Consider the following 27565-nt stretch of genomic DNA (forward strand, 5'->3'; position numbering starts at 1 on the left):
CCGCGCCCTGCGCTTCTGTGATGGGACAGCTGCCAGTCACACGCGCTGTGGTTGGCCTTGAATCGGTGCGGTTGACTTGTCATGCTGCTGGGCTCTGGTGGTGTGCTACCAGCCCAGTGGGATTGGGGCCAACTAAAATTGGGCTGGGCTGGCTCAGGATAATTATTGGGCCCAGGAAAAAAGGGAAACGGAAGGATGATCTCCTCCTGTCCTGAATCGCCTAGCCACGGTCGGTAGTAGGAGATAGATAGAAGAGGATTTCCCTTCCGCCCACGATAGCCGCCGCCACCGCCAGCGCCACTGACCTCCGCTAAACCCAGGCTCCTGCAGTGAGCTACCCGGCTTGCTGGCTGCTTCCTTACGTTGATTCTGTTCTGCTGGCTGCGGCTGATGGCTGGTGCTGGTTTGTTATGAGAGAAAATTACTGCTGGCTGGCGGCTGGTGCTGGTTTGGTGTAAGAGAAAAATACTATTAGTTGGCTGGAAAAGCAGCCAGTAGAACATAGTGGTTGTGCCAACTCAGCCAGGTGCACGAGAGGTACTGTTCCTTACCTTTGCTATTCAAGCGGCCGATTGCCTGCTTGCATTGCTTGCTTTATGTACGTACTGATTTGTTGCCTGACCGCTGCTTAGTTCCTAGTCACTTGAACGATCATGCACACGATGCATATTTCTTGTTTACTAATTGGCAAGCTGAAAAAAAATAGAGAGCGACTTTTCTGCACACGTGCTCAGGTGCCACCCATATGCATCACCGTCGGAATATTTTTTTTTATAAGCTAACAGAGACGACCAACGGTGTGAACTGATCCCAAAAAGCTCCTTTTTTCTCACGGGATGGACCAACGACAACCTTATCCTTCTGTCCACATCTCCCCCGCCCCCCAGACCTGAGCAGTCCTCTTCCTGCCTGGTGCTCATCCCTCCTCCACATGCTGCGGCTGATCCATGGCTGTGGGTTCTTGCCGGTGGGCTCCCACCCTTTGTCTCCATCTCATCTCCATGCAGATGTGTTGGAAATATGTCCTAGAGGTAATTATATTTTTTTATTAATAATTAATAAAGTGTTTCTTGAGTATTCATGGATGACAACTTGTATTGATTAATGCTTATGTGAAGTATTTGTGAAACTCTTTACTTGAATGAATATTCTAAAGTGTTCTTAGTCGGAGTTCATGTGAGGACACACATGAATATTAGACTAGCACATGTATTAGTTGATTGACTACGTTTCACAAGTCATGGACATGTGGATGTCAAACTAATAATGTGGGCTCATGTGAGACATGAGACTGAACTGACCTAACACGAGATGATGACTTCTCATTACACAATATGTACGCCGTGTCCTAAGACCTGAGATCATCGTATGTAATCAAGATGTGAACCGACTTACTTATGAGCCATCAAACGCTGCACCGTAACAGGATAGTCATAAAAGTGATTTTCGGGTCTGTCAAGAAGCATGTTGTCAAGAACCCTAACCCTTTTACTATTCACAACTACTGTTCTTGTGAACAGTAATGTCGCTGTGAACAGTAGCCACGCGTGCTACAGTACCACCCCTCCTTCGCGCCCAAGCTCTAGGTCGCCTTCGCGGACCTAGCAGTCCGGATCGCGACGCTTCTTCCAGTACGTGTGGATACCTTGGAGGTGCTGCATCTGCTGCACAAGGACGACCCACACGTGAGGAGGTTCTCGCAACTGCACTGCCGGCTTCCATCTGCACTACACCGACGCGTTATAGAAGTTCCGCAACCGCGCGTCTAGTGGTAATCCCGTGATCTATAACTGTAGTAATCCTGATTTATGTGGTAGAAAAATTTTATTTTTACTACCCCATATTTCTACAAGATGAATTGTAGGATTAGCGAAGCATGTGGCGGATCCGCTGAGGAACATGCTTGAACCCGTGAGCTCCACGGAGGTTGTTTTCTCGATGCATACCTGAGATTTCTCGACATTCTCTCCAGCCATTCCAATACTGTTAATGTGTCGAGTGTGTTCGGATGATTCTAGCTCTCATGTTGACCCTTGTTCTTTGCTTCTGTTAATGTGTGTTCTTGATTTTACCCCTGCGATAGTGTCTTTCAGCTTCAAATATTGTTTTTCAGCTGATTCCAAATTGCATTGGAGTGAAGAATCACCTCTAGGTTTAATGTACTAGAGGTCAAAGTGCTGGGAATCATGAGGAACTTCTGCTGCTGCTTCTCTTTTTGGTCTCCTGAGGAATAAGTCTAGGAATAGGTCTAGCTCATGTATATGGATAAATAATGAGCCAAATGTGCAAAAATGTTTTGCAAAAGTACTATGCTGTTTTTTTAGATTGTTTGTTGTCAGATTGTGCTGATTCTTTTCTTCTTAGTGTTGATCGGTAGATTTAGTCATTTGTTTTTTCTATTGGATTCATGTTGGCGAGAGAGAGATATGAACAAGCCACTGGACAGAAAGATTTTTATTAGTCCTGGGACCCGCACACACACTCTTTTCCGTTAATAGATGCTAGCGACGTCAGGGTGGGCACCTGCCGCCGTGTGCACCAAATGATTTTCGAAAAAAAAAAGAGATTGAGAAACCTAACCACTGATTACCTTAGTGTTCCTGGAAAACAAATTTAGCATAACTGAACAGAAGCACCTTGAATACTCTAACTTCCAAGTTATTAATATTGATAGCAGCAACCAGCAAACTTGGTTTCTTCTCGTCTCCTACACAATTGTCATACTGTTACTGCTGTAATTCAGTTTCAGTATGTTGCCTTGTCCATCTATCCTCTTAGTTTTATCAACTTCATTCATACAGTTTTAATTAGATTTTCTTCATTCATTCAGAATGCTTTGTCTCCCAACTTAACCTAGGTAATCATCTTCTCTTCCATGCACAGGGCCGCGGGCTTCATTTGCATTCATTAATGGCAGGGATAACCTTAATCAGACCACCACCTTCTCTTCGATCGCCAGTCATCGGAGCTCCTGGTAGTATAACCAGTCATGGCACTAGGAGGCCGCCTCCGTCTAGAATTTCCATGTCCTTCCGAAGTCATCATCAAGGGAAGAAAGTACCACCTAATTTTGGTCTGTGGGTAGTGAATACTCCTGCGCCTATGCCTGTTCTTGGCAATTCAAGCAGAACATTGAGGGGACCGAAGAAGAACAATGTACATTATCACATCCCCAGAGAAACCATCGATGGCTTCACCAGAGAATTCTTGAACATTGCCGCCCTCATGCAAGGCGCATTCTGCGGATTATCTGGAGGGGAAAAGAGCATTGTCTTCGTCACAAGAGCAATGTTTGACAGTCTCGTTCAGCGAGTCATGGGCCTTTTTGCGCTTGCACAGTACCAAATATGGCGCTTTGGTTGGCTCGTGTCGTTTATTATAGACAAAGACAGACTGTTGAGTCAACTTTCATTCTGCATTATCCATTTCCTCTTGGAGTTAATATTGAGAGAGGTAAAATATGCATTTATATATTATAGGATATTTTTTAAGTGATTCTTCAGGAACAATGATATATATTCTATTATTAGTTTTATGCTCCAATGATAATCAGAAGTTTTTCTTGTGTTCTCTATAGGGCTTCACAACGATTAGTTTTGGAATGTGGGGATCAACACTTAACAAGTGTGGGACTGATGTAACAAAATTGGCAAAGGAGGGGAAGTTTGACCCTGTTATCGGTAGGGAAAAACAGATCGATCAAGTTGTGCAAATTTTGAGCAGACGGAGTAAGAACAGCCCCTGCCTGATTGGTGACCCCGGTGTTGGAAAAACAGCAATAGTGGAAGGCCTTGCTCAGCTCATTGCTAAGGGAGATGTTCCTGAAACAATAAAAGGGAAAAAGGTTTGCATTCCTCTTTAATTTGATCTAGATTCTATATCCATTGGCAGCTAGCCCTTGTGATTCTATTAGTTTGATTGTTACTGCAGTTGCGGTTACAGCTAAAATATGTAGTCAGATTTTTTTAACTTTAGTTTGATATAATAAAAAATTATAGTGAATACCTTTTTTATGTTTGCTGCCTTGCTGCTCTTTTTAATCATGTTTGGTATGTTCAGTTGGCACTTAAATGTTTCCGTTTCAATAGACTAATATATAGGCATCGATCAGCTCTATGTATGATCTGATCAATATGAGATTTTATTTGAAACTTCTTCAGCCTTGGATGAATTAATTCCTTGGATACATCCAGATTAGTTTATTGTTTGTATATCAATTTGTTTGCTACTAAAAAAATGTGAATATTTTTCTTTTGCCTTATTTTACCTGGCAGATTATCTCCGTTGATATGGCAGGCCTTCTTGCTGGACAAGTATACCATGGACAATTTGAAGCAAGAGTAAAGAATCTCTTGCGAGAGGTCAAACGGTCTGGCAAAATAATACTCTTCATCGACGAAGTTCACACGCTAGTAGGAGCAGGAACAAACAAAGGGAGTGACGTTGCTAATGTTTTTAAGCCAGCATTAGCGAGAGGTGAACTGCAGGTCAGTGCATGTATCATGTTAATAGAAGAACCTCTGCAGGGACGCCTTGGTATTGCTATTTCTCTCATTCTGAAATTCATTCATGTTGCTAGTGTATTGGGGCCACTACACATGATGAGTACAGGAAGCATATCGAGAAAGATGCGGCGCTGGAAAGGCGTTTCGGACCTGTCAAAATTCCAGAGCCGACAGTTGATGAAACCATAGGAATTCTAAGAGGTCTTCGAGAGCGATATGAAAAACATCATCAGGTCCAATATGCCGATGAAGCACTAGGAGCAGCTGCCGAGCTCTCGCACAAGTACATCAGGTTGGTTGGTTGGCTGCTGCTCTCTCATTTCTCTCCGTATCTATCCAAACAAGCCCCTTCATAATTTGGCTGCTGCTGCTTGTTTGCTTTGCAGTGATCGTTTTCTCCCAGACAAAGCCATCGACCTAATCGACCAAGCCGGTTCCCTTGCCAGTCTACGACATGCCCAGGTACAAACGTACCATCCTCCAATTTTCTATTCTTATTATTTTTTGGATGCATTTTACAAAACCTCGTGCCACAGCAGAATCCATCCAAGGACGTCAAAGATCTTGAAGCAGAGCTCAGCAGGGTCATCAAGGAGAAGAACGATGCAGTTCTCGGCGAGAGCTACAAAAGGGTTGGTGTATATCCATGGCATTTTCCCCTTTAATTTGGACATGTTCTGCAAATGCCGTAATAACTAATAAGTCCATTTTCGAATGCTTTTCAATAATCAGGCAAAGGAGCTTCACGATCGTGAACTGGAGCTCAAGTCCCTGATTGACAAGAGCAAAGGTGTGGCAACCAGAACAGAGGAGGTGAGGAATAATACTGGCAGCGCATCTGTCGGGCCAGCAGTGGTCACCGAAGAAGACATCCGTCACGTCGTTTCCTGCCGGACCGGCGTGCCCGTCCACAAACTCACCACTGACGAGACCAACAAGCTGTTGAACATGGAGGAGACCCTCCACCGGCGCGTCGTCGGCCAAGACGAGGCGGTGGCGGCGATCTGCCGCGCCATCCGGCGTGCCCGCGCAGGCCTCAACGAGCCAGGCCGGCCGATCGGGAGCTTCGTATTGGCCGGCCCAACCGGCGTCGGCAAGACGGAGCTTGCCAAGGCCGTGGCGGCCTTCTACTACGGCTCGGAGGACGCCATGGTCCGGCTGGACATGAGCGAGTTCATGCAAAGGCACACAGTGTCCAGACTGATCGGCTCGCCCCCAGGCTACATCGGGCACCACGAGGGCGGCCAGCTGACGAACGCCGTGCGGCAGCGGCCGCGCACGCTGATCCTGCTGGACGAGATCGAGAAGGCGCACCTGCAGATCCTGGACGACGGCCGGCTGACGGAAGGCGAGGGCAGGACGGTGGACTTCAGGAACACGCTCATCGTCATGACGTCCAACATCGGCGGCGGCGCCATCGTTGCCAGCGGCGCGGGCGCCGGCTACGGCGCTTCCGGCCAGAGTTCCTGAACCGGCTGGACGAGACGATCGTGTTCAGGCAGCTCGCCAGGGCCGAGGTCAAGGAGATCTGAGGAATGTTGAGTACTCTATCCTGCCTGTGGTGAGTGAATTGTCAACCGTGTGATGTTATCGTGTGCTTGGTCTTTGGATTGCAGATACACGGGCGTCGAGTGTCGACGGAGAGTTGCCGTGGAGGAGCTCGGGCCGGACGGCAGCTGTGGCGTGCATTCCTGGATCGAGGGCGCAAGCGGCGACGGAAGGCGGGATTCTTGGTTTGCGCCACAAAACCAAGGCGGCGGGGCGACGGTTGAAGATGCCAAGTCGTGTAGGCACGGGTGTCGGTCTCGGGACTGACGGAGGCGACGGGCGTTGACGGAGTCTAGGGCCTCGTTGTGGGCGAGGAGGTAACGGGCGTCGGGCGGCGTCTGGGGCCGTCAGAAGGCCGAGGCGGGAACATCGTCTAGGGCCACGGCGTGGAGGCGGGAATTTTCCCGCGCATGGAGTTTTGGCGGTTTTCTCAAAACCGGCCACCTACCCGGGTTTCGCGGACCCTCCAAAACCGCGGACCGGATCTTCGTCGACGTGGCGGCATCGCAGAAAAGACTTCGAGTCGAAAAAAGAAACTCCGCCGTCGATTGAAATTGTACAGCGGGCTGCTGCAGACCCGATCGGTCTGACGGGTCTGGCCGCGGCAGCTGGGTATTTAAGTCGCCCCTTTTCCAAGTCGTGGGCTTTGAGTCTCTTGAGTCCTTTTCGGTTGTTCCTTCCCCTTCCCCCTACTACAGGTTAGGGCCAAGGTCTCCAACGCAAAGGAAGGTTAGATTATAGCTAATCTCTCCAATCTAGAGGGTGGATGATGGTGTGGTAAGCTCTAACCTTTGTATAGGTGAATTCTTCTGAGATTAATGAATGAAATTCGTTTGTGATTCACCCGTGTGTGCTGAGCTCTCGTCCATCCCTTCCTCCTTTGCGTTTTGGGTTTAATTTCTCCTCTTTTGGTGTGTTTTCTGTTTGGAGGAGACAACCCTTTGAATTCGTGCTTTGATGAACTCTTTGTGACGATTCCGATGCATCTAGCCTAGTGCCGAACCCCCTGGAATCAGAAGTTCTCACGAATTGGATTGTTTGTGTTCTTGAGAAAACCCCAATCCTCTTTGATCTTCCCTTGAATTCTCTCGATCTGTTAATCTTTTGGGAAAGATCTCTTGGGGATATGTTCACGGGATAGTTGCGAAGGTATCCTCCAAGTTTGGTTGGATTTGGACTTCGTTTGCTCGAGATTTGGCATTTGAAGCTTTGTTTGCGGGCTGTCTGGGAGCAACCGGTCTGACCGGTCTGTGTAACCGGTCTGACCGGTCTGGAACTTCAATTTCCAGCCCAACCGGTCTGACCGGTCTGAGCCAGCGGTCAGACCGGTCTGACTCAGCAGCGCTGCTGTTCGAGGAGTTTTCTTGCCATTGCTTCCGTTTCGCTTCCAAGGACGTTTTGCTTAGAGATAGCTAGTCCATAGTTACTCTCTCTCCTAGGTTCGAGAGCTTGTGGTGATTTTCGGGATATAGGCCGACGGTTTGAATTTCGGAAGAAATTTTGATCGGCTCCCATTCACCCCCCCTCTGGTCGCCAGTTTCGGTCCCTCAATTGGTATCAGAGCTCGGTTGAGGTTTTCAGTACCTTAACCGGTTCGAAAACCACTTGGCGACCATGGCGAGTCTTGGAAAGATCCCGGTGTTTTCCGGCGAGGATTATGCCTACTGGAAGGTTCGCATGAGAGCCTTCTTGCAGAGCATGGGAGCCGATGTCTGGGATATCACCAAGAACCAGGCTTACCAGGTGCTTGCCGTTCGGACCTCACCTCTTCAGGTGCCCGAGCACGAGGCTAACGCCAAGGCCATCAATGCCTTGTTCGCTGGCCTTTCCCGTGCGGTGTTTTCACGCGTTCAGGGTTTCCAGGAAGCCCACAGAGTTTGGACGTGCCTTGAGAACTACCACGAGGGCACACCTCAGGTGAAGGCCAGACTGTTCAAGACTCACCGGCGTGAATACGAGAACTTCACACAGGAGCCGGGTGAGAGCATTGGCGACATGTTTAGTCGGTTTCAATCGATTGTGAACAAGGTCATTGCGAACAGATCTGCAGATGCCCTTGAGTACACAGAGCACGAGAAGGCCCTCAACCTTCTCTACGCACTTGATCGCTCTGTGTGGGATCTCAAGGTGAACATGATCATTGAGTCTGCTGGCTATGAGACTCTGACTGTGAACGAGCTTTTCAGCAAGCTCAAGACATTGGAGGTGGATAACCAGACACGAGCCAAGCTCAATGGTGTCCCTCCTTCCAAGAGCGTCGCTCTTGTGACTGGCCCAGGTGGATCGGGCTCTAACTCTAACTCTGCTCTTGGCTTTTCTCTTGCCTCTTTGCCTTCTGTTTCAGATGAGCAGCTAGAGACGCTAGGCGACGACGACTTGTGCCTCCTCATCAGCAAGTTCCAGCGCGTCTACCACAACAGGCAGAGGAAGAAGAACCCCGGGTGCTACAACTGCGGCGACCTGAACCACTTCATCGCCGATTTCCCCAATAAGTCCGGCGGTGGCCAGAACAACCACTTCGACTACTACCGCCACCGCGACCACGACGAGGGAGGCTCCAACAAGGAGCGTCGGCGCCACAAGCACCACAGTCGTGACCGGGAAGGACGCTTCGACAAGGAGTCGCTCAAGAAGCGCTTCCAGTACAATGCCAAGAAGCGGGAGAAGGCCTTCCTAGCGCAGCTCAGTGACCTCGACAAGAGCTCCGACACCGACCGCTCTTTTTTACCGACCTCCGACGACGACGACAAGAAGAAGAAGAAGCGGGACAAGGAAGCCACCGGCTTCATCGGCCTGTGCTTGGCGGCTGGTCGGCGCAAGGGCTTCTGCACCATGGCGGGCAAAGCCGATGGTGCTCGTGCGTCTCCGGGTGGACATGCTACACCGACGCACACCGACTCTTCTCCTGGATCCGAGAGTGATTCAGAGGTAAACTCCACAATCGACATGCTTGATGCAGAAGTTTGGGAGTTCTACGCCGCTCTCGACAACCAGAAAAGGCTGCTTAAGGAAGCAGCTAGAGAGCATAGAAAGCTTAGAGCTGAGCTGGCTTGTGCTAGGGAGAAATCTAGTGAGGATGAGTGCGCTGGCTGCATATCTCACATGAACGATCTTGTTGCTCTTCGTGCCAAGCATGATGAGAACGTCGCAGACTTAGATGTTGCTAAGACTTCACTTTCTGACGTGTCTCATGAGCTCGCTAAGGCCAAGCATGAACTAGAACTGGTTAAGGACGCTCCAATTGTTAGCGATGTGCTTGAATGCGATGAGTGCCCTATCTTTAAATCCGATCTAGCTTCGTTGCAGTCCAAGTTTGCTACTGTTGTGTGCGAGCTAGAGGAGATGAAGTCTAGGCCTGTTCTGCTTGGTGCTTGCAAGTTGTGTCCCACACTTAGGTCGGAGCTAGATGAGAAAAACCCTTTGATCAAGTCTTTTGGGAAGACTAAGGTCGTCGAGTCTAGCCCACCTATTGACTGCTCTGTTTGCCATAGTTTGATTGCTGATTTGGATAGTTTTGCGGTAGAGAAAGCCAACTTGGAGAATGAGAATACCTATCTTAGAGCGATTCTGAGTTGGCTTTCTAGCAGTGAGCCGCAGTTGGACATGATGATTAAGCAGTTCAAGCGTGGTGATGGCTTTGGGGTTGGTTACACATACACGAAGTCAGACTTTGACAGGTTGTATGGTAAGATCAGCAAGGCTGCTGGAAACACTATTAGCACGAGCACGCAGCCTTCGCTTGTTGACCCCGCGGACGGTGTGCTTAAAGAACCACCGAAAGCACCTCCGCAGAAGCAGGTTTGGGTTCCAAAGCCCAATGAGCAGAGGAATCCCCTCGACACGCTCCCTGCTACCGCAGCCCAGGTTACCCAGAAGAAGGGGGCCGCTCCTCCCCGTCCGCAGGCTAGGCCTCCACCTCCCAAGCGTGAGGTGAGGTACCACTGCGAGTTCTGTGACAGGGAAGGTCACCTGGAGGAGTTTTGCTTCAGGAGGAAGTGGGCTGTGAGGCGAGAGCAGGAGAGACGGAACGCGGACATGTACTCTGCTCGGGTGCATGGTCCTTCTCGGCGTGGTGGTAGGCAAGATGTTAGGGCGCGCCGTGTAGGTGGAGGTCAGGGAGACGGTGGTGGTTACCGTGCTCCAGCGGGTGGTCGCTTTGCCGGTCGTGCTCCTGGTCTTTTTCAGTACGGCTATGGACCACGGGACCGAGGCTTTGGAGGAGGTTTCGAGGCTCCACGCTTTCCTCGCGGTGGTGTTCGTCAGTCACGCGGTAGACGGGACAGGGGATACGATTTGCCTGGTTTTGCTAACCCTTCTGTAGAGCAAATGGCTCGACACTGGTTTGCTTCTCACTTTGCTAACCCCAGTGTTGAGACATTTGCTCACATTTTGTCTCACTACTGATGTGCAGGTTGGAGGCTTGGAGAACAGGTGGATCATGGATTCCGGTTGTTCGCGCCACATGACCGGAATCGATAAATGGTTCTCCAGCCTCACCCCGATGCGCTCAAATGAGTACATTGTGTTCGGGGATAATGGAAGAAGAAAGGTACGTGGACTTGGCGCTATTCGAGTTTCTGATCGCTTTACCCTGAGAGAGGTTGCTTTGGTTTCGAACCTTGGGTTTAATTTGCTTTCTGTTTCGCAACTTCTTGATGAGGGGTTTGAGGTTCGCTTCAAGGAGGGTTGTTCGCGTGTTCTTGATTCCAGGGGAGATTTGGTTTGCCGGATTACACCTCGCGATCGGGTTTTCTTGGTTGACTTCTCTGGAACTCCTCTTGGCCCTTCTCGTTGCTTGTTGGCTGGTCCTTCTTCTGATATGTGGAAGTGGCATAGGAGACTTGGACATTTGAGCTTTGACTTGTTGTCGAGACTGAGCTCACTTGGCCTAATCCGAGGATTGCCCAAATTGAAGTTTGAAAAGGACCTTGTTTGACATCCGTGTCGCCACGGGAAGATGATTGCCACTTCACATCCACCTGTTAATCAGGTGATGACCTCTCACCCTGGAGAGTTGCTACACATGGACACAGTTGGTCCTTCTAGGGTGATGTCTGTTGGTGGGAAGTGGTACGTTCTTGTGATCGTGGATGACTTTTCTCGCTATTCTTGGGTCTTTTTCATGAGAATTGAGGATGAGGCTTTCGAGTTTGTTCGAGACTTGGTCTTGATGTTGAAAAACGAGCTACCCAGGCCATGCGAGCGATTCGCAGTGATAATGGCACATAATTCAAAAACACTCGTTTTGAAGCCTTTTGCTGTGATCAAGGGCTTGAACACCAATATTCTTCTCCCTACACTCCACAGCGGAATGGAGTTGTAGAGCGGAAGAATCGGACGCTAGTTGAGATGGCGAGGACGATGCTCGATGAGCATAGGACTCCTCGCAAATACTGGGCTGAGGCGGTTAACACCGCTTGTTACGTGTCCAACCGCATTTTCTTGCGTGCTTTCATGCACAGGACTTCCTATGAGTTGCGGTTTGGACGCCAGCCCCGTGTTAACCATCTCAGAGTTTTCGGTTGCCGGTGCTTTGTGCTGAAAGATGGAAATCTTGATAAGTTTGAGTCTCGCTCATCTGACGGCATTTTTCTCGGTTATGCTTCTCACTCTAGAGCGTACCGTGTGCTGATTATTGACACTAACATCGTCAGAGAGACTTGTGAAGTCACTTTCGACGAGACTGCACCGTGCAATTCTTCTGTCTTTGAGGTTGCAGGAGATGATGAGCTCGGCACCTCCATCTTTGAAGATGAGGAGGAAAAAGCTGCGGAGGGCGACGCTGAGGCTACCACGCGTGCTGTGGACCCAGCCGTCTCCGCCACAAGCTCAGACGATGACGACGGCCTCGACCCGACTACGTCCACTTCCCGGGGGCCGGTCGAGCAGGTGACTCAGGCCTCACCAGATGCACCTGAGGAGACACCAGCTTCGGTTGAGGAGGAGGCGACTTCGACTAGGGAAGCACCGCAACACATTCAGCGTCGCCATCCACCTCAATAGATGCTAGGTGATCTCAACGAGCGAGTCATCAGGTCGAAAGTAACGAGTATCGCTGGCTTTGCTCATTCAGCGTTTGTTGCCTCTTTTGAGCCCAAAGATATTGGACACGCTCTTTCTGATTCTAATTGGGTCAATGCCATGCATGAGGAACTTGAAAATTTTAAAAGAAATCAAGTTTGGGTTTTAGTCGAGCCTCCACCTGCTTGTAATCCCATCGGAATGACGTGGGTTTTCAAAAACAGGCAGGGTGAGGATGGTTTGGTTGTTCGAAACAAAGCTCGTCTTGTTGCCCAGGGGTTTTGCCAAAAAGAGGGTATTGATTTTGAGAAAACTTTTACCCCTGTTGCTCGTTTGGAAGCTATTCGAATCTTTCTTGCATTTGCTGCTTCCAAGGGTTTTAAAGTTTTCCAAATAGACGTTAAATCTGCATTCTTGAATGGTTTTATTGAAGAAGAGGTTTATGTGAAGCAACCCCCTGGTTTCGAAAATCCCAAGTTTCCAAACCGTGTTTATAAACTTTAGAAAGTTTTTTACGATTTGAAACAGGCACCTAGAGCTTGGTATGATAGATTGAAAACCTTTTTGCTAGCTCAGGGTTTTAAAATGGGATGTGTGGATAAAACTTTGTTCCTCATGCGATCTGGCACTGATTTTCTTTTAGTTCAGATATACGTGGATGATATTATCTTTGGTGGCTCTTATCACGCTCTTGTCTCCAAGTTTCTAAGCAGATGTCCAGGGAGTTCGAGATGAGCATGATGGGTGAGCTGCAGTTCTTCCTCGGGTTGCAGATCAAGCAAACTCCTCAGGGCATTTTTGTCCATCAAGCCAAGTACACCAGGGACTTGCTGCGGAAGTTCGACATGAGCGACTTGTCTCCTCAGCCGACTCCGATCAGCACATCTACGGCACTTGATGAGGACTTGGACGGCGAGGCGGTGGACCAGAAGGAGTACAGGAGCATGATTGGCTCTCTCCTGTACCTGACGGCGACGCGACCGGACATCCAGTTCGGCGTCTGCCTCTGTGCGCGCTACCAGGCTTCTCCGCGCACCTCCCACAGGCAGGTGGTGAAACTAATCTTCAGATATCTGAAATTCATCCTTGAATTTGGTCTTTCATATTCTGCGGATTCTTCTCTGGTTTTGGTGGGCTTTTCTGATGCTGATTTCGGTGGGTGTCGGTTGGATCGCAAGTCAACATCCGGCACTTGTCAATTTCTCGGTACATCTTTGGTGTCTTGGTCCTCTCGCAAGCAGGTTAGCGTAGCGCTTTCTTCCACAGAAGCTGAGTATGTTGCTGCTGCTAGCTGCTGCTCCCAAATACTTTGGATGAAACAAACCTTGCAGGATTATGGGTTGTGTTTCGGTAGGGTTCCCATTTTTGTAGACAACATGTCAGCCATTAGCATTGCAAAGAACACTGTCCTACACTCCAGAACCAAACATATAGATATCCGGTTCCATTTCCTGCGAGACAACCATGAGAGAGGACACATAGACCTGATCCATGTCCCTTCAGAGATGCAAACCGTAGATATTCTCACCAAACCACTAGAGCAGGACACCTTTACACGCTTGCGAGGGGAGCTTGGGGTTTGTTACCCTTTTTGATCGCTGACTTTTGTTTGGTTAGCTTTATAGGTCTTTGTTTTTGCTTCTCTTTGTTTTCTAGGTTTGGTAGTAGCATTGTGCATATACATTGTACATATTTGCATTTTGCATTGTCTCACTTGCACTAGCATTGTTGTATACATTGCTATGATCTTCTAGTGCCTGCTAGTGTGAGTTGATAAATTTGATTATATATAGCTTGCTCCACTGTGTATATGACATCATCCGAGTTAAGCTATTTTGATTTAAAAATTTGAAAACATGATCACCCTGTCTTGGCTACTAGCATGTTAGGGCGTGTTGATATGCTTTGCTATCTTATTCATGCTAGTGTAGCTTTTCGTTCAGCAATTCATACTTGAAATGAAAGAAATGTGATAAAATTGCTTGAACTACTCTTGGAATGGATTGAAAAGATCCAGGCGGAATTACTTGTCGCACTGATCGAGCTTTCGGGACGGCTCACTTTGCACTTGTGAGAACCCGGGCAAGGCTGTGCATGACTGAAACAAGTGCTTTAAGCTTCTGATTGTCTTTTAGCATAGGCTTGGCCTCGTTGCTAAGTTAAGCATGACAAGCTTTCAACCCCTGGCATTAAGAATTGCTTGATATAAATTTGATTGAAAAATGAATGTTTGCAACATGTTTTTGCTGAGTTTGGATCACCTGTATGAGTATGATTAGCACTCATTTCCATTCCCTACTTGTTAGTGCTAGATCATGGGTGATGCTTTTATTTCTCCTAAACTGAACTTGCCTAGTTCTAGACTGATTTGATATACCCTGTTGAGCTAGATGCAGGTCTTGTTTATGGATGCACACGTGCTTGTGACTAGATGTTGCTCATATCATTGTATCCCTAAATGCTTTCACTTACACCTCCTGCATTGCATTCTTTGCATATCATCTGTTCAGGGGGGGTTTCAGCTTCAGGGGGAGCTTTAGGTCCTTTTAGACTTGATGTGTGCATGTGCCAACAAGGGGGAGAATTTTGGGAGAAGTCGTTGATTTTGGGAGAAGTGGTCGAACAAGGGGGAGACTTGTTTGATTTTTGAAAAACTTGTTGTGCACAGAGCTTTGAGAGAGTGCATCATTTTGGAAGAGTTGCACTTGTGAGAGGGAAAAACTTTGCTTTGGGAGTTTCTGCTTTGTTTGGCTCCTGGTTTACCCTTCGCTTTCTGCATGACTGCGTCGAGCGTTACCTCTGTCTTTGAGGAGTCATGTTTTGGCTTTTGATCGATTGCGTCGAGCCGTTGCCCTTGTCTGAGGGGATCGATCTCTGCTTGAGTAAGTGACTGTTCTGCCTTTCTGAGCTTTTTGTCATTTGTTTGAGTTCTCTTTCTTGTTTCTATTTTATCACATCTCTAGTTTCAGGTGGTGTGTTGACAATGCACTCATTAAGGGGGAGATTGAGGAATGTTGAGTACTCTATCCTGCCTGTCATGAGTGAATTGTTAACCGTTCGGTGTGATCGTGCGCTTGGTCTTTGGATTACAGGTACACGGGCGTCGAGTGTCGACGGAGAGTTGCCGTGGAGTAGCTCGGGCCGGGCGACAGCTGTGGCGTCCATTCCTGGATCGAGGGCGCAAGCGGCGACGGAAGGCGGGTTTCTTGGTTTGCGCCACAAAACCAAGGCGGCGGGCGGCGGTTGAAGACGCCAAGTCGTGGAGGCACGGGCGTCGGTCTCGGGACTGACGGAGGCGACGGGCGTCGACGGCGTCTAGGGCCTCGCTGCGGGCGAGGAGGTGACGGGAGTCGGGCGGCGTCTAGGGCCGTCAGAAGGCCGAGGCGGGAACGGCATGGAGGCGGGAATCTTCCCGCGCGTGGAGTTTTGGCGGTTTTCTCAAAATCGGCCACCTACCCAGGTTTCACGGACCCTCCAAAACCACGGACCGGATCTTCGTCGTCGTGGCGGCATCGCAGCAAAGACTTTGAGTCGAAGAAAGAAACTCCGACGTCGATTGAGATTGTACACCGGTCTGGCCGCGGCAGCCGGGTATTTATGTCGCCCCTTCTCCAGGTCGTGGGCTTTGAGTCCCTTGAGTCCTTTTCGGTTTTTTCTTCCCCCTTCCCCCTGCTCCAGGTTAGGGCCAAGGTCTCCAATGCAAAGGAAGGTTAGATTATAGCTAATCTCTCCAATCTAGATGGTGGATGATGGTGTGGTAGGCTCTAGCCTTTATATAGGTGAATTCCTCTGAGATTAATGAAAGAAATTCATTTGTGATTCACCCTTGTGTGCTGAGCTCTCGTCCTTCCCTTCCTCCTTTGCGTTTTGGGTTTGATTTCTCCTTTTTTGGTGTGTTTTGTGTTTGGAGGAGGCAACCCTTTGAATTCGTGCTTTGATGAACTCTTTGTGACGATTCCGATGCATCTAGCCTAGTGCCGAACCCCCTGGAATCAGAAGTTCTCACGAATTGGATTGTTTGTGTTCTTGAGAAAACCCCAATCCTTTTTTATCTTCCCTTGAATTCTCTCGATCTGTTAATCTTTTGGGAAAGATCTCTTGGGGATATGTTCACGGGATAGTTACGAATGTATCCTCCAAGTTTGGTTGGATTTGGACTTCGTTTGCTCGAGATTTGACATTTGAAGCTTTGTTTGCGGGCTGTCTGGGAGCAACCGGTCTGATCGATCTGAAACTTCAATTTCCAGCCCAACCGGTCTGACCGGTCTGAGCCAGCGGTCAGACCGGTCTGACTCAGCAGCGCTGCTATTCGAGGAGTTTTCTCGCCATTGCTTCCGTTTCGCTTCCTAGGACGTTTTGCTTAGAGATAGCTAGTCCATAGTTACTCTCTCTCCTAGGTTCAAGAGCTTGTGGTGATTTTCGGGATATATGCCGACGGTTTGAATTTCGGAAGAAATTTTGATCGGCTCTAATTCATCCCTCTTTGGTCGTCAATTTCGGTCCCTCAAGATCGCCGGCATCTTGCTGAGCAATGTTGCCGCCCGGGTGAGGAGGAAGGGGATCGAGCTGCAGGTGACGGAGGGGTTCAAGGAGCGCGTGGTGGAGGAAGGCTTCGACACGAGCTACGGGGTGAGGCCGCTGAAGAGGGCCATCGTGAGGCTGCTGGAGGACACTCTCGCGGACAAGATGCTCGCCGGGGGGAGATCAAGGAAGGGGATTCGGTGACCGTCGACGCCGATCTGGCAGGAAATGTCGTGTTCAGACATCATTAAGCTTAAGCAGAGTGGAAATTAGGCGGTTGCGTGGGAACGATGTGCCTGTGTGGAGGAACACAATATACGCTGAATGTAAGCCTCTTCAATTCATAGTTGATAGGCACGATAGATATGTAGGGATTTAACCAAAGCGGCACGACAGGTGGTGGTTCATACTTCATACTGGACTAGTTTTTCACATGGAGGATCGGCTATTTATAGTAGCGATTTAAGGGCTGTTTGGGAGGGTTCTCCCAAAATGGCCTCATGAGTGAAGCCGAACCTGGTGAAGCTAAAAAAAAAGTGGTTTCCCTCTGCTACTGGTTTATTTTTACCTCAGCTTATAAAAACAGTTTCACACTATAGTGTCTCGTTTTACGCAAAATAGGTGAAGCCGAATTCATAATAAGAAAAAGTCTAAATTACTACCCTCAACTATAACCAACGTCTGGATAACCTCCTAAACTATCGTTTGGTTCATTTTAACCCCCAAACTATACCATTTGGTTCAAATACCTCCTAATATAATTTGTCTTTTTCATTTCTCCATACATAGGTGGAGTTTTAAGTTGAAATTTTATAACATAATAGTACATACCATAGCACATGTTAGAAAAATAAATCATAATATTTTATCATTATTTTGATAGGTTAGGATATTTAATAATAAATTAATCATTGAAATTCAAAATTATATGAAAACTGATGGGGAAAAATTATAAAACTTTTTCTAAATATGCACTGTGATGTCCAATACTATCCTACATAATTTGAAATTAAAATTCAACTTGTGTAAGGAGATAAAAAAAGATAAATTTTATTATGGGGTAAAATAAAATAAATAGTATAGTTTAGGGGGTAAATTGAATCGGGTTATCCAGACTTTAGCTATAGTTGAGGGGAGTAAATTGAACTTTTTTCTTCATAATAAGCCCTTCCAAACCGATCCTTAATTAATCAAAACGGCACTTTATTGCAGGAAGGCATGAACGCAGTCCACAACAGAAAGTACCAACAGCCAGACTATTGTAGCTGTGAAATCCAAAATTGCGCCCACGTGACCCGATGCTGTAATCTTTTCTTTTGTGCAGAGTGTTGAACATGGCTCGATGGAACCAGTAGCGCCGACCACACGAATAATTTAACCATGGCGTGGATCTTGAGGATCACATACAGGAGCAAATCTTAGAGCATGTACAATAAGAGTTTATTAGCCCATACATATCAGCATCCATCCTACGTGGATGAAATAGAAATGAGGTGAGAGAGTACTACGGACTCTTATGCAAAAGACGCCTCTACAAGAGTCGATTTTGGAGACGAACTCATCTCTTACTCATGCGTCTCATGAGCTCATGAGAGTATTGGAGTAAGTGCATGTAAAAATTTAATATTCTCATGCCCCACGGGAGACAATCTAAGAGACAGATTATTGTAGGATATGTTTACAAGTAGTGTCTTTAGATGATATGGAAGGAACTTAAAGCCCCTCTTATTGGCCTTGCTCTGAGAGAGTATTGGAGCAAGTGTATGTAAAAATTTAATATTCCCATGCCCCACGGGAGACAATCTAAGAGACAGATTATTGTAGAATATGTCTTCAAGTAGTGTCTCTAGATAATATGGAAAGAGCTTAAAGCCTTTCCTATTGGCCTTGCTCTTATTTTAACTATTAATATACGGCGCCGACACCGAGTGGGCGCCAATCTAGAGGCAGAAAATATATAATTGATTATCCCGTTAACTGTGAGAGTTGAGGGGGCAGGCTGCAGAAAGATGCCTCATCTCATCTATCGTCCCTGCAATAATAACCCAAGAGACATGAAACGATCTGCCAAAATCCCGTCGAACTCAACACTGAACACGTCTCCTCAGATCTGGAATTCTGGACCGACAATAACCCAAGATGCCATGGTAAGCGCTTCCGATCCTCACCAAAAACCAAATACATTACCTTCTCCATCTATCCTTCTTTTCTGACACTGCAGCTGTGACCACAGATGAACACAAGCGGGAGGACGTAGTTGACTTGTGACATCTCTCGCTCATACGATCAGTTCGTGGATTTTCCCCACTCGGATTGGGCGAGGTTTTTTTTTCAGTTTCTTATTCTTTCCTTTTGGATCGATGCTTATTCTAGCTAGCTGCTGGCACTTGCTTGTTGCAGCTTGTTCGAGGCACGCATTTCATAGGGTAGCTGTTACGACTCTCCGGACATCTCCTCATATCCGACCTGATCATCTGACGCCTTGGGATTTTACAGGATCTTGCATCAAAACCTTTTGAGCAAGCAGTGGTAAGCTTGAGCCCAGTTGGATCGGAGTGTTCCAATTCGAATTCTCATGCACCAACTAGTATTAACCACGTTCATTTTTTGTTGCAGGACGACCAAGGAGCACGCAGTCCAGCATGTAAAGGATATTGTGTCCTTGCAGATTTCATCAGCTCGGACACGGTAGCACAAAAGACAAGAAAAATCACCCATTGCAACAGCGCAAGCACATCAAGCTACATACTGCAGTGAGGAACTAGTTGAAGTTTTGGCCGAGCCATGGCGACAGCTGCCGTAGTCAGCGTCTCCATGGGGGTGATGAAGCCCGTCCTGGCCAAGCTCGCCACCATCATGGGTGATAAGTACAAGAAGCTCAAGGGGCTGCGCAAGGTGGTGACCTTCCTTCGGCGTGAGCTCAGCGACATGGATGCTCTGCTTGAGAAGATGGACCTCGCCGAAGAACTCGACCCACAGGCCAAGAATTGGAGGGAAGATATAATAGAGATGTCCTATGACATCGAAGACCGCATTGACACTTTATGCAACGTGTTGGTGAAGCCCACAACAAGGTGGGGATCCTTCGGAAAGCTTCCAAGTATATGAGAACTTTCAAGGATCGTCGTCGGCTAGCAAATCAGTTTGACGAGATCAACACCAAAGTAATGGAAACAAGTGAACGTCGAAAGAGGTACATGCTTGATCAGTCCATCTCAATTACTGCCCCCGTAGCTGTTGATCCTCGCTTATCAGCATTCTACAAGAAGTCTGCGAGCCTTGTGGGCATTGATGCCCAAAAAAACGAGCTTGTCGATTGGGCAATGGACAAAGCGCAACAATTAAAAGTGATGGCAATAGTAGGACTTGGAGGTTTAGGGAAGACCACGCTAGCAAATGAGGTGTACCGTGAAGTTGGAGGGAAGTTTGACTGCAAGGCATTTGTGCCCATTTCTCAAAAGCCAGAGATGTTAGGGCTATTCAATAGCTTGCTATCGCAACTTGGGCTAGGCACATATTCTCATGCTTGCCAGCTCCAAGATCCTATCAACAAACTCAGAGGACATCTACAGGATAAGAGGTAGTCATCATCAATGTTCTAATAATTTATAAGAATTAATATCTTGTAACTAGTTGTACTTCAACATGTAAGCCACCAAATTCATTTCTACATTCCAGCTTTTTAAGTAAATTACTAGTTTATATGTTTGAATAGTTTATTCCTTTCTTGAATGGAAAATCATGTACAAAAAATGAGCTTTTTTTATGATGATTGTAAAGTACTAATGGGTAATTTCAGGTACTTTTACCTTGAATTTTTTTCTAGCCGTTGATCTATAAAAAATATTTATAAAAATTAAATTAAATTATTATTCGGTCCCACTTTTTTGTACTTGGTCCCACATTTTAGAAGTACCACGTACTTTATCCTAGGTACTTCGGGGTACTTCCTACCTTCACCACCGTAGAATGTGCTTTATCTCTACGTATAGGAGTAACATACAAGTTCAAATGCACAGAAATATTCTCATATGTTTGTAATTAAATGTGTGTTCTGTTAGAGATATCTATGTGCCATGTAATGGATGCAAACCTATGAGAATATTTTTGTGTCTAAACACATAGTTATACTTATTTAGAGTTTTGAATATTTACTTGAAAATCACATTTAACATTATTCATTTTGATAGAGGTTGGTTATATTTGTTTGTATGTATTTCGATGTTCTCATATGAGTTAATGCAGTTTTGTAGTAGTGCATTAACCGAAGCGGTCCGCCTGCCCGCCCGCCTCCGAGGCCTTTCTAAAACGCCTTGGTTAATGCAGTTTTGTAGTAGTGCATCTAATATTACAACTTCATGAGATTTATATATGGTACGGTTAATTCTTCAAATTAAGTGAGAATTCTTACCAAATGCATTTCTACAGTCCAGCTTTTTAAGTAAATTACTAGTTTATACGTTTAAATAATTTATTCGTTTCTTGAATGGAAAATCAGATACTAAAAATATGGTGTAAATACATATTTGAACATTAATACAAAAAAACCTATGATTTGACCTAATCTTCATATCACTGTAGATTTATTACTAAAAAGTTTTAACTTTAAACTAGATAAAAAGAATCGATCTAAAGCACTAGTTGTCTGATTTAGTTACACGTTGTTAGATTAAATGTTGAGGAGGTGGAATGACCCATCAGACAAATCTTCTGAATGAAATTAGATCAAAGGCATTGACTTGGGTTCATTTGGCCTAAGTGCATAGTTATACTTATTTAGACTTCTTGAATATTTACTTGAAAAATCGTATCTATCATATTTATTTTGATAGAGGCTGGGTTATATTTGTTTGTATGCATTACGATGTTCTCATTGTAGCATCTATAATATTAGAACTTCATGTTATATATGGTACGGTTAATTCTTCAAATTAAGTGAGAATTCTTATCACATATTAGAAGTTCAACATATGCTCTTTTTGTAGGTACTTCATTGTTGTCGATGATTTATGGGATACAAGAGCGTGGCATACCATTCAATGTGCTTTCCCCCCAAATAATTAGTGGAGCAGAGTTATAATAACTACACGAAATGAGAATCTAGCTAGATCATGTTGCGGCAACCACAGATGCATTCATAATATGAGGCCCCTAAGTGAGCAAGACTCAAAGAAACTCTTCTTTGGTAGAATATTTGGATCTGAAGATGCTTGTCCTTCTAAGCTCAGGAAAGCTTCATCTGAAATATTAAAGGAGTGCGATGGTCTACCGCTTGCGATTATTACAATGGCTAGTATGTTAGCTTGCCAACCAACAATATTGGAAGGACAGTGGGAGTATATATATCCACAATTCACTTGCCACTAAGTTTGCAACAAGCTCCAACTATGAAGACATGATGTACATATTAGATCTCAGCTACAAGAATCTGCCCCGCCATCTGAAGGCATGCTTTCTGTATCTAGGTTCTTACCCAGAAGATCAACGAATTGATAGGGTTGAGCTAGTGAGGCGATGGGTGGCAGAAGGTTTTGTGAGTAACTCTAGCGGGCAAGATGTATGGGATGTTGCGGAGAGTTATTTCAGTGAGCTGGTCAACAGGAGCATGATTCAACCTGTATATTATGAGTACATTATCGGTCGGATATCAGGCTGCAGAGTGCTTGAATTGATTGTAAGGAGATGCAAGGAAGATAATTTCCTGAGTTTGGTAAATGATCCACAAGAGGTGGTAGAAGTGCAAGACAAGGTCATTCGTCGACTCAACGTTGTTGGGTTGTGATGTACGGAGGATGACAAAGTGGCTATGACTACTGCTGTGAATTACCTAGCACAGATTCGTTCGCTTAGCATGCTAGGACAATCAAATTGGGTACCTTCGTTGCTGGAGTTTAAGTTTGTGAGGGTGTTATCCCTTGCTATTAATGGTAGGGCTGAGATGCCGGTGGACCTGACTATTATCAACCAGTTGTCACAGCTGAGATACTTAAAGGTACTAGGAATTGGTAAAAGTACAATAATACCTTGTCAAATTCGGGGGTTGCGACTTTTGGAGACTTTGGATTTATCTGGTATATTCTTCTGTAGCATTTCATTAGAGATTGTTGATATGCCACGGTTGTCCCATCTGACGGTGCCACATGGTACGAGATTGCCTGACCGGATTGGCAAGGTAAAATCACTGCGCACTTTGCATGGCTTTATGCTGCCAATGGACTCGTTGGAGGGTATTATAGGCCTGGGTGAGCTCACCGCTCTGTCAGATTTGGAATTTTCTTTCCCCAATGGTGGGTGTACGGGGTTGTCGAAGGCTGCATGGATGACAGCTCTAAGCACTTCCCTTGATAAACTTGGTAACCTCAAACAACTACGTGTAAATCCTTTTGATGTCTTCAAACAAGTTGTTGCCCTGCGCGCTGATGCACTGAGCTCACTTTCCCCTCCCTTCCGCAACCTCGAGCTGCTTGATCTGAAGTATGGATGCACCTTCTCTCAAGTTCCAAGGTGGATCGGCCATCTCCATAGCCTCCGTGAGTTGTACATTGGGGCGAAGCGGGTACTCGAGGAAGACGTTGCCCTTATTGGGACAAGGCTGCCGTCTCTCATCATCCTCAGCCTGCGGATCCTAGGCATCCCAACGGAAAGGATCGTGATAGGAGGCTCCACGGGATTCCTAGTTCTCAGCTGGTTTTGGTTCGACTGCGATGGTATGTCGTTCCTGGCGTTTGAGGCAGGGGCGATGCCTGCGCTCCGAGAGCTAGAGTTGGTCTTGGATGGACATGAATGGGACAAGGCAGCACCTGCCGGGCTCCACCATCTCCTGAGCCTCGAGAAAATCACAACAATGCGGGCGCGCTACGGGGGCAAACGGCAGAGGCTTACCGCAACTGGTGAAGATGACACTGCGCTGATCAGGAGCGTGTTCCAGGAAGCTGCTGACACTCTCCCCACACGCCCTGAATTCGAACTCAGCACATCGCAGAAAATCAGGTAACAATGGCTATCGTGGTTATAGTTATGTTTGTTTGAAGCTCCTATTTTTCGGTGCACATAGTACTTTGCTCACTCCCTGTCCACTATTTAACGCAACAGACCCATGGAGGAGGAGGACTAATTGGATGGATGATTGAGGCGCAGGATCTTCACCCAATATAAATCAATAACCCCGGCATAGCACAGGCTCCCTGGCCAGTTGCCCAAATATATGTCACCGCTTACATCGAGTTGTTATCCATGTGTTCCGTCCACCATAATCGAGCCTGAGTCTAGTCCTTGGTGGTTGTACTAGTCTATCTTTTTTTTAAAAAAAATAATAACTTCCCAACCCTCCATTTTTATCATCCAAATTGTGCGTAGCGTAGGGCTCCTTCCTTTGTAATGCAACATCCTTCTTACAATGCAACATCATATGCAACAACACACTGGTGTGCAGCATATGACAATAATCTGACAGCATGGCCGATTCAGGCAATCAGAGTACAACATCACAGTTGCTAGCAGGAATTATTTGTTATTACAGCAAACTAAGAAGTGCCTGCCGTGAACAATTCCAACTCATTCTCAATCACAAGAAGTTTCAAGGAGCACAACCGCCATGTTTCTGACTGCTGCTATTTTTTTCATTCTCAACTATGGATAGTTTAGAGCTACTGCAATTTTTCTCAAGACTGAATACAATAGTTGTGCATTGGTCACAGAGAATCTTTAAATAATTTATATCTTACATAAAACACATCTACAGCATGCCGATTATCGCATCCAATTGCTAGTGCTATATCAGTTGCAGAATGTAAATGTTGAAATGGTAAATATCATACAGACACACTATGCTAAATGTCATACAGGCAGACTCAAGTACAGTTAACTATGCGGTATTCAGAGCAGGAAATATTGATTATTAATAAGGTATCAAGTAACATTCGGATCCCTCAGTTCCAAGTTTTGATTGCTGGTAATAATCGAACATTCATTTGCTGATCATAAATTCATAATTGAGCATTCATGTTTGTATCTCTAATAAGTAATCCTGATGAATTCACCTAAAATTATTTCCTTTTATGTTCGTTCTTGCTGTTGTGCGAATTAAAAGCAGCAAATCGTACATCGACCTTACAAGTACACGGCTCAAGGTCATTCTTTTCCCCAACCAATACTAGCTAGCACCATCAAAATTCCCAATTCTCCAATGTTAAAATATCATAGAGAGACACACGGCAGTATATGTAACTAGCCGCAAAAACTGACAGTCAACCAATCATCACAGCAGAACATAGTGACTAGAGAGAGACATTCACGTCCCTCAGTTCCATATTTATACAGATATTAAGTTCTTAAAATTGGTATCCATTCATGTCAGTATTTACAAGTACTGAGAAATCAACATATATTCATTTCCTTTATATGTTCGCTCTTCATGTAGCATGAATTAAAATATTAAAAGCAGCAGATTCTACATTAAGTGCAAACTCATGATAACCGCCCATTTCCATCCTAAACTAATACCACCAGTACCCATCCTGAATTCCCAATCCTCTAAGCAAGTACTATGTTCATCAAAAGTTGGCGTGCGAGTAAAACAACAGATTTGAACGTGAGGAGTGTACAGAGGAAATCCTGGACATGATTTGCAGAGCAGAGGAAACCAGACCTGGAATTGCTCCAAGAGATGATAATAGAAGCAAAGATTGTTCGAATGACCAAAACCACAATGTTTGTGATCTCAGTATTAGCTACATCAGTTTCACAATGTTGAAATGACAAATATCAGCGCAGAGTTACAGAATACAGACACACTTAAGTACCGTTGGCAATGATAGCCAGCTTGGGGAATCAGGCATTCAGAGCAGGACATATTAATTATTAAGGTAGTAAGCAGAAGTATTATTCCCTCCCTTAGCCAAATTTCGATTGCTGATCATAATGAATGAAACATCTATTTGTCGATTATAAGTGTATACAAACATTGAGTATATCCAAATTAACCTATAGCTCCATTTCGCAACTCATAGATGTTCAGTCTTCCTGTTTTGTGCTTTAAAAGCAGTGAGTGCATCCTACATGTACCCTTACAGACAGGTACAGAGAACAGTTCTCATGATTATTCTTCTTGTCCCCAACCAATATACCACTACCATTCTAACAAGTACTACAAGTATTATGTTCATGATGATATGTTTGGCGTTGTTGGCATGTAAAGTTACAGATTACAACAAGCAAGCAAGCTGATGCTAATGCTAGTGCTGATGGAGGAGGAGAGGAAATACAAGCAGGAAAGGATTTCCTTCCAATCATCCAGCCAACAGCCAGGAGAGGGAGGAAAAGGGATCTGGTGGAGCGAGCAGGGGATCGAATGGATGGATGAAGCAGGGAAGCAAGCAAGCATATATATCGTGCTGCAGGACGTATTTGTTCAGACCTGGAATTGCTCCATCTGTACGTCTGATGCCTTGAGCGGGACGTATTCTCCGAGGTATACCTCGAGGTGGTCGGAGATGCCGGCCTTGTCGATGCTCTCGTGGTGGTAGCTCTTGCAGACGAGGTAGACGAGTGTCTGCGCGACGAGCGCGAGCATGACGACGCAGGAGAGCGCGGCGAGCGCGAGGACGCCGAGGAGGAGCCTGGTTGGCGCGGAGGATTCTCCCTTGATGACCCAGGCGCGGAAGGCGAGCTCGACGACCGCGAAGACGATGTTGAGCGTGAAGAAGATGGCCGCGGCGGTGGGGAGCTTGCCGCGGATGAGGTCCTTGCTCTTGCGCATGGCGGCGAAGCCCTTGTAGTCCTCGAGCACGGAGACGACGCTGGCGAGGTGCCAGACGACGCTGAGGTAGACGAGGCCGGCGAGGTAGGCGAGGAGGACGAGGAAGGCGAGGAGGCCCGCGAGGCCCGAGCCGTTGTCGGCGGCGACGAGGAGGCCGACGAGGACGAGGACGGCGGCGGCGTTGTAGGCGAAGAGGAGCGCGAAGGCGGCGAGGAAGGTGGCGGCGAGGCGCCTCCAGACGCGGGGCACGACGGAGAGCACCCGCGGGAAGGAGAGCGCGTCGTGCTTGGCGGAGTAGAGGGAGGCGACGGAGAAGACGGATGCGGCGGTGGCGAGGAGCGAGAGGAGGAGGAGCGCGAGGAGGTAGGCGGCCTTGAAGAGGAGGAGCGCGAGCCAGTCGGAGGCGAGGCGGGAGAGGAGGCGGCGCTGGGCGTCGGAGCCCGGGGAGGAGGCGTCGAGCGCGGTGTCGTCGGAGTCGATGTGGCGGAAGAGGGCGTGGGAGATGGCGATGTGGAGGAGGAAGAGGGCGGAGAGCGGGAGGACGAAGGCGGCGGCGATGCGGGCGAAGAGCGGGCGGTGCGGGCCGCGGAGGACCTGCGCGGAGGCGGAGTAGACGCCCGCGGCGCCCAGGAACTGCAGCTCCTCGGGCTCGCACTCCATGGCGGTGGGTGGATGGATCTGTGGATTGGTTGGCGTGGTGGGGGGATTGGGGAATTTTGTTTTTGACCGACCGTCTCGCAAGGGGGAGGAGGAATGGGGATGCCGATGGAGGCTCGAGAGGAGGAGGACGAGGAAGAAGCAAAGCAAGGCAAGAGGGGCGGAAGGAAATAATCAATTGGGTTGTGTTGATTTGGTCAAAGTCTCTCTCTGGTGTTGGTGTTGGTGTTGGTGTTGGACGAAGACGCAGTGCCTGCCCAGCGTTGACGGCAGCATGTTTCGTTGGTTCCCGGACATCCTTTGATTTCATTTTTTGGGTTTGGCTTCTATTTTTATTTAGTAATTAGTATCTAATCTTGAGTTAATTAGGTTTAAAAAATTCATCTCATCATTTACTGTTAAACTGTACAATTAGTTGTTTTTTAAATTATATTTAATACTCTATGCATACAGAGAATCTTGAAAATTTTTGAGAAGTAAACCGGTTTTTTTTGTTACATACACATGCATATTGCTAGCTTGGATTGGAGTTGAGAAAACTGTTCAATCCGGAATT

At 46.8% G+C, this 27565-nt stretch overlaps 2 protein-coding genes, 1 long non-coding RNA gene and 1 pseudogene across 4 annotated transcripts; 3 read left to right on the forward strand and 1 right to left on the reverse strand.

Annotated features, from left to right (window-relative positions):
• The first annotated feature begins 845 nt into the window (after positions 1-845).
• Positions 846-16846, forward strand: LOC120679687 (annotated as a pseudogene).
• A 1765-nt stretch (positions 16847-18611) lies between these two features.
• LOC120677749 lies at positions 18612-20227 on the forward strand. The gene is made up of 3 exons (XR_005676437.1): positions 18612-18742; positions 18829-19124; positions 19212-20227. It is a non-coding gene; the product is annotated as an uncharacterized LOC120677749 (long non-coding RNA).
• Positions 20228-21872: 1645 nt separating this feature from the next.
• On the forward strand, positions 21873-24066 carry LOC120677747 (disease resistance protein RGA5-like). 2 transcript variants are annotated; one of them, XM_039958929.1, is made up of 3 exons: positions 21945-22587; positions 22683-23585; positions 23688-24066. In XM_039958929.1, the coding sequence occupies exons 2-3, from the start codon at positions 22705-22707 to the stop codon at positions 23707-23709; spliced, it is 903 nt and encodes a 300-aa protein (XP_039814863.1). In that variant the 5' UTR covers positions 21945-22587; positions 22683-22704; the 3' UTR covers positions 23710-24066. The 2 variants fall into 2 exon arrangements, with proteins under 2 accessions (XP_039814862.1, XP_039814863.1); XM_039958928.1 differs by having other exon boundaries at positions 21873-23585.
• A 1222-nt stretch (positions 24067-25288) lies between these two features.
• Positions 25289-27194, reverse strand: LOC120677748. Its single transcript, XM_039958930.1, has one exon. It carries the CDS (start codon positions 27010-27012, stop codon positions 26005-26007), a length of 1008 nt encoding a protein of 335 aa, XP_039814864.1. The 5' UTR covers positions 27013-27194; the 3' UTR covers positions 25289-26004.
• Positions 27195-27565: the final 371 nt, after the last annotated feature.

Source organism: Panicum virgatum, chromosome 6N (genome assembly GCF_016808335.1).
Source record: "Panicum virgatum strain AP13 chromosome 6N, P.virgatum_v5, whole genome shotgun sequence".
NCBI classification, from domain to species: Eukaryota; Viridiplantae; Streptophyta; class Magnoliopsida; order Poales; family Poaceae; genus Panicum; species Panicum virgatum.

Excerpts from the sequence above, each read along its gene's own strand:
- LOC120677747 (XM_039958928.1), top strand. The coding sequence starts at position 22,402 with ATGACTACTGCTGTGAATTACCTAGCACAGATTCGTTCGCTTAGCATG. Across the intron at positions 23,586-23,687 it reads AGCACATCGCAGAAAATCAG|ACCCATGGAGGAGGAGGACT; the intron begins GTAACAATGGCT and ends TTAACGCAACAG.
- LOC120677748 (XM_039958930.1), bottom strand. The coding sequence starts at position 27,012 with ATGGAGTGCGAGCCCGAGGAGCTGCAGTTCCTGGGCGCCGCGGGCGTC.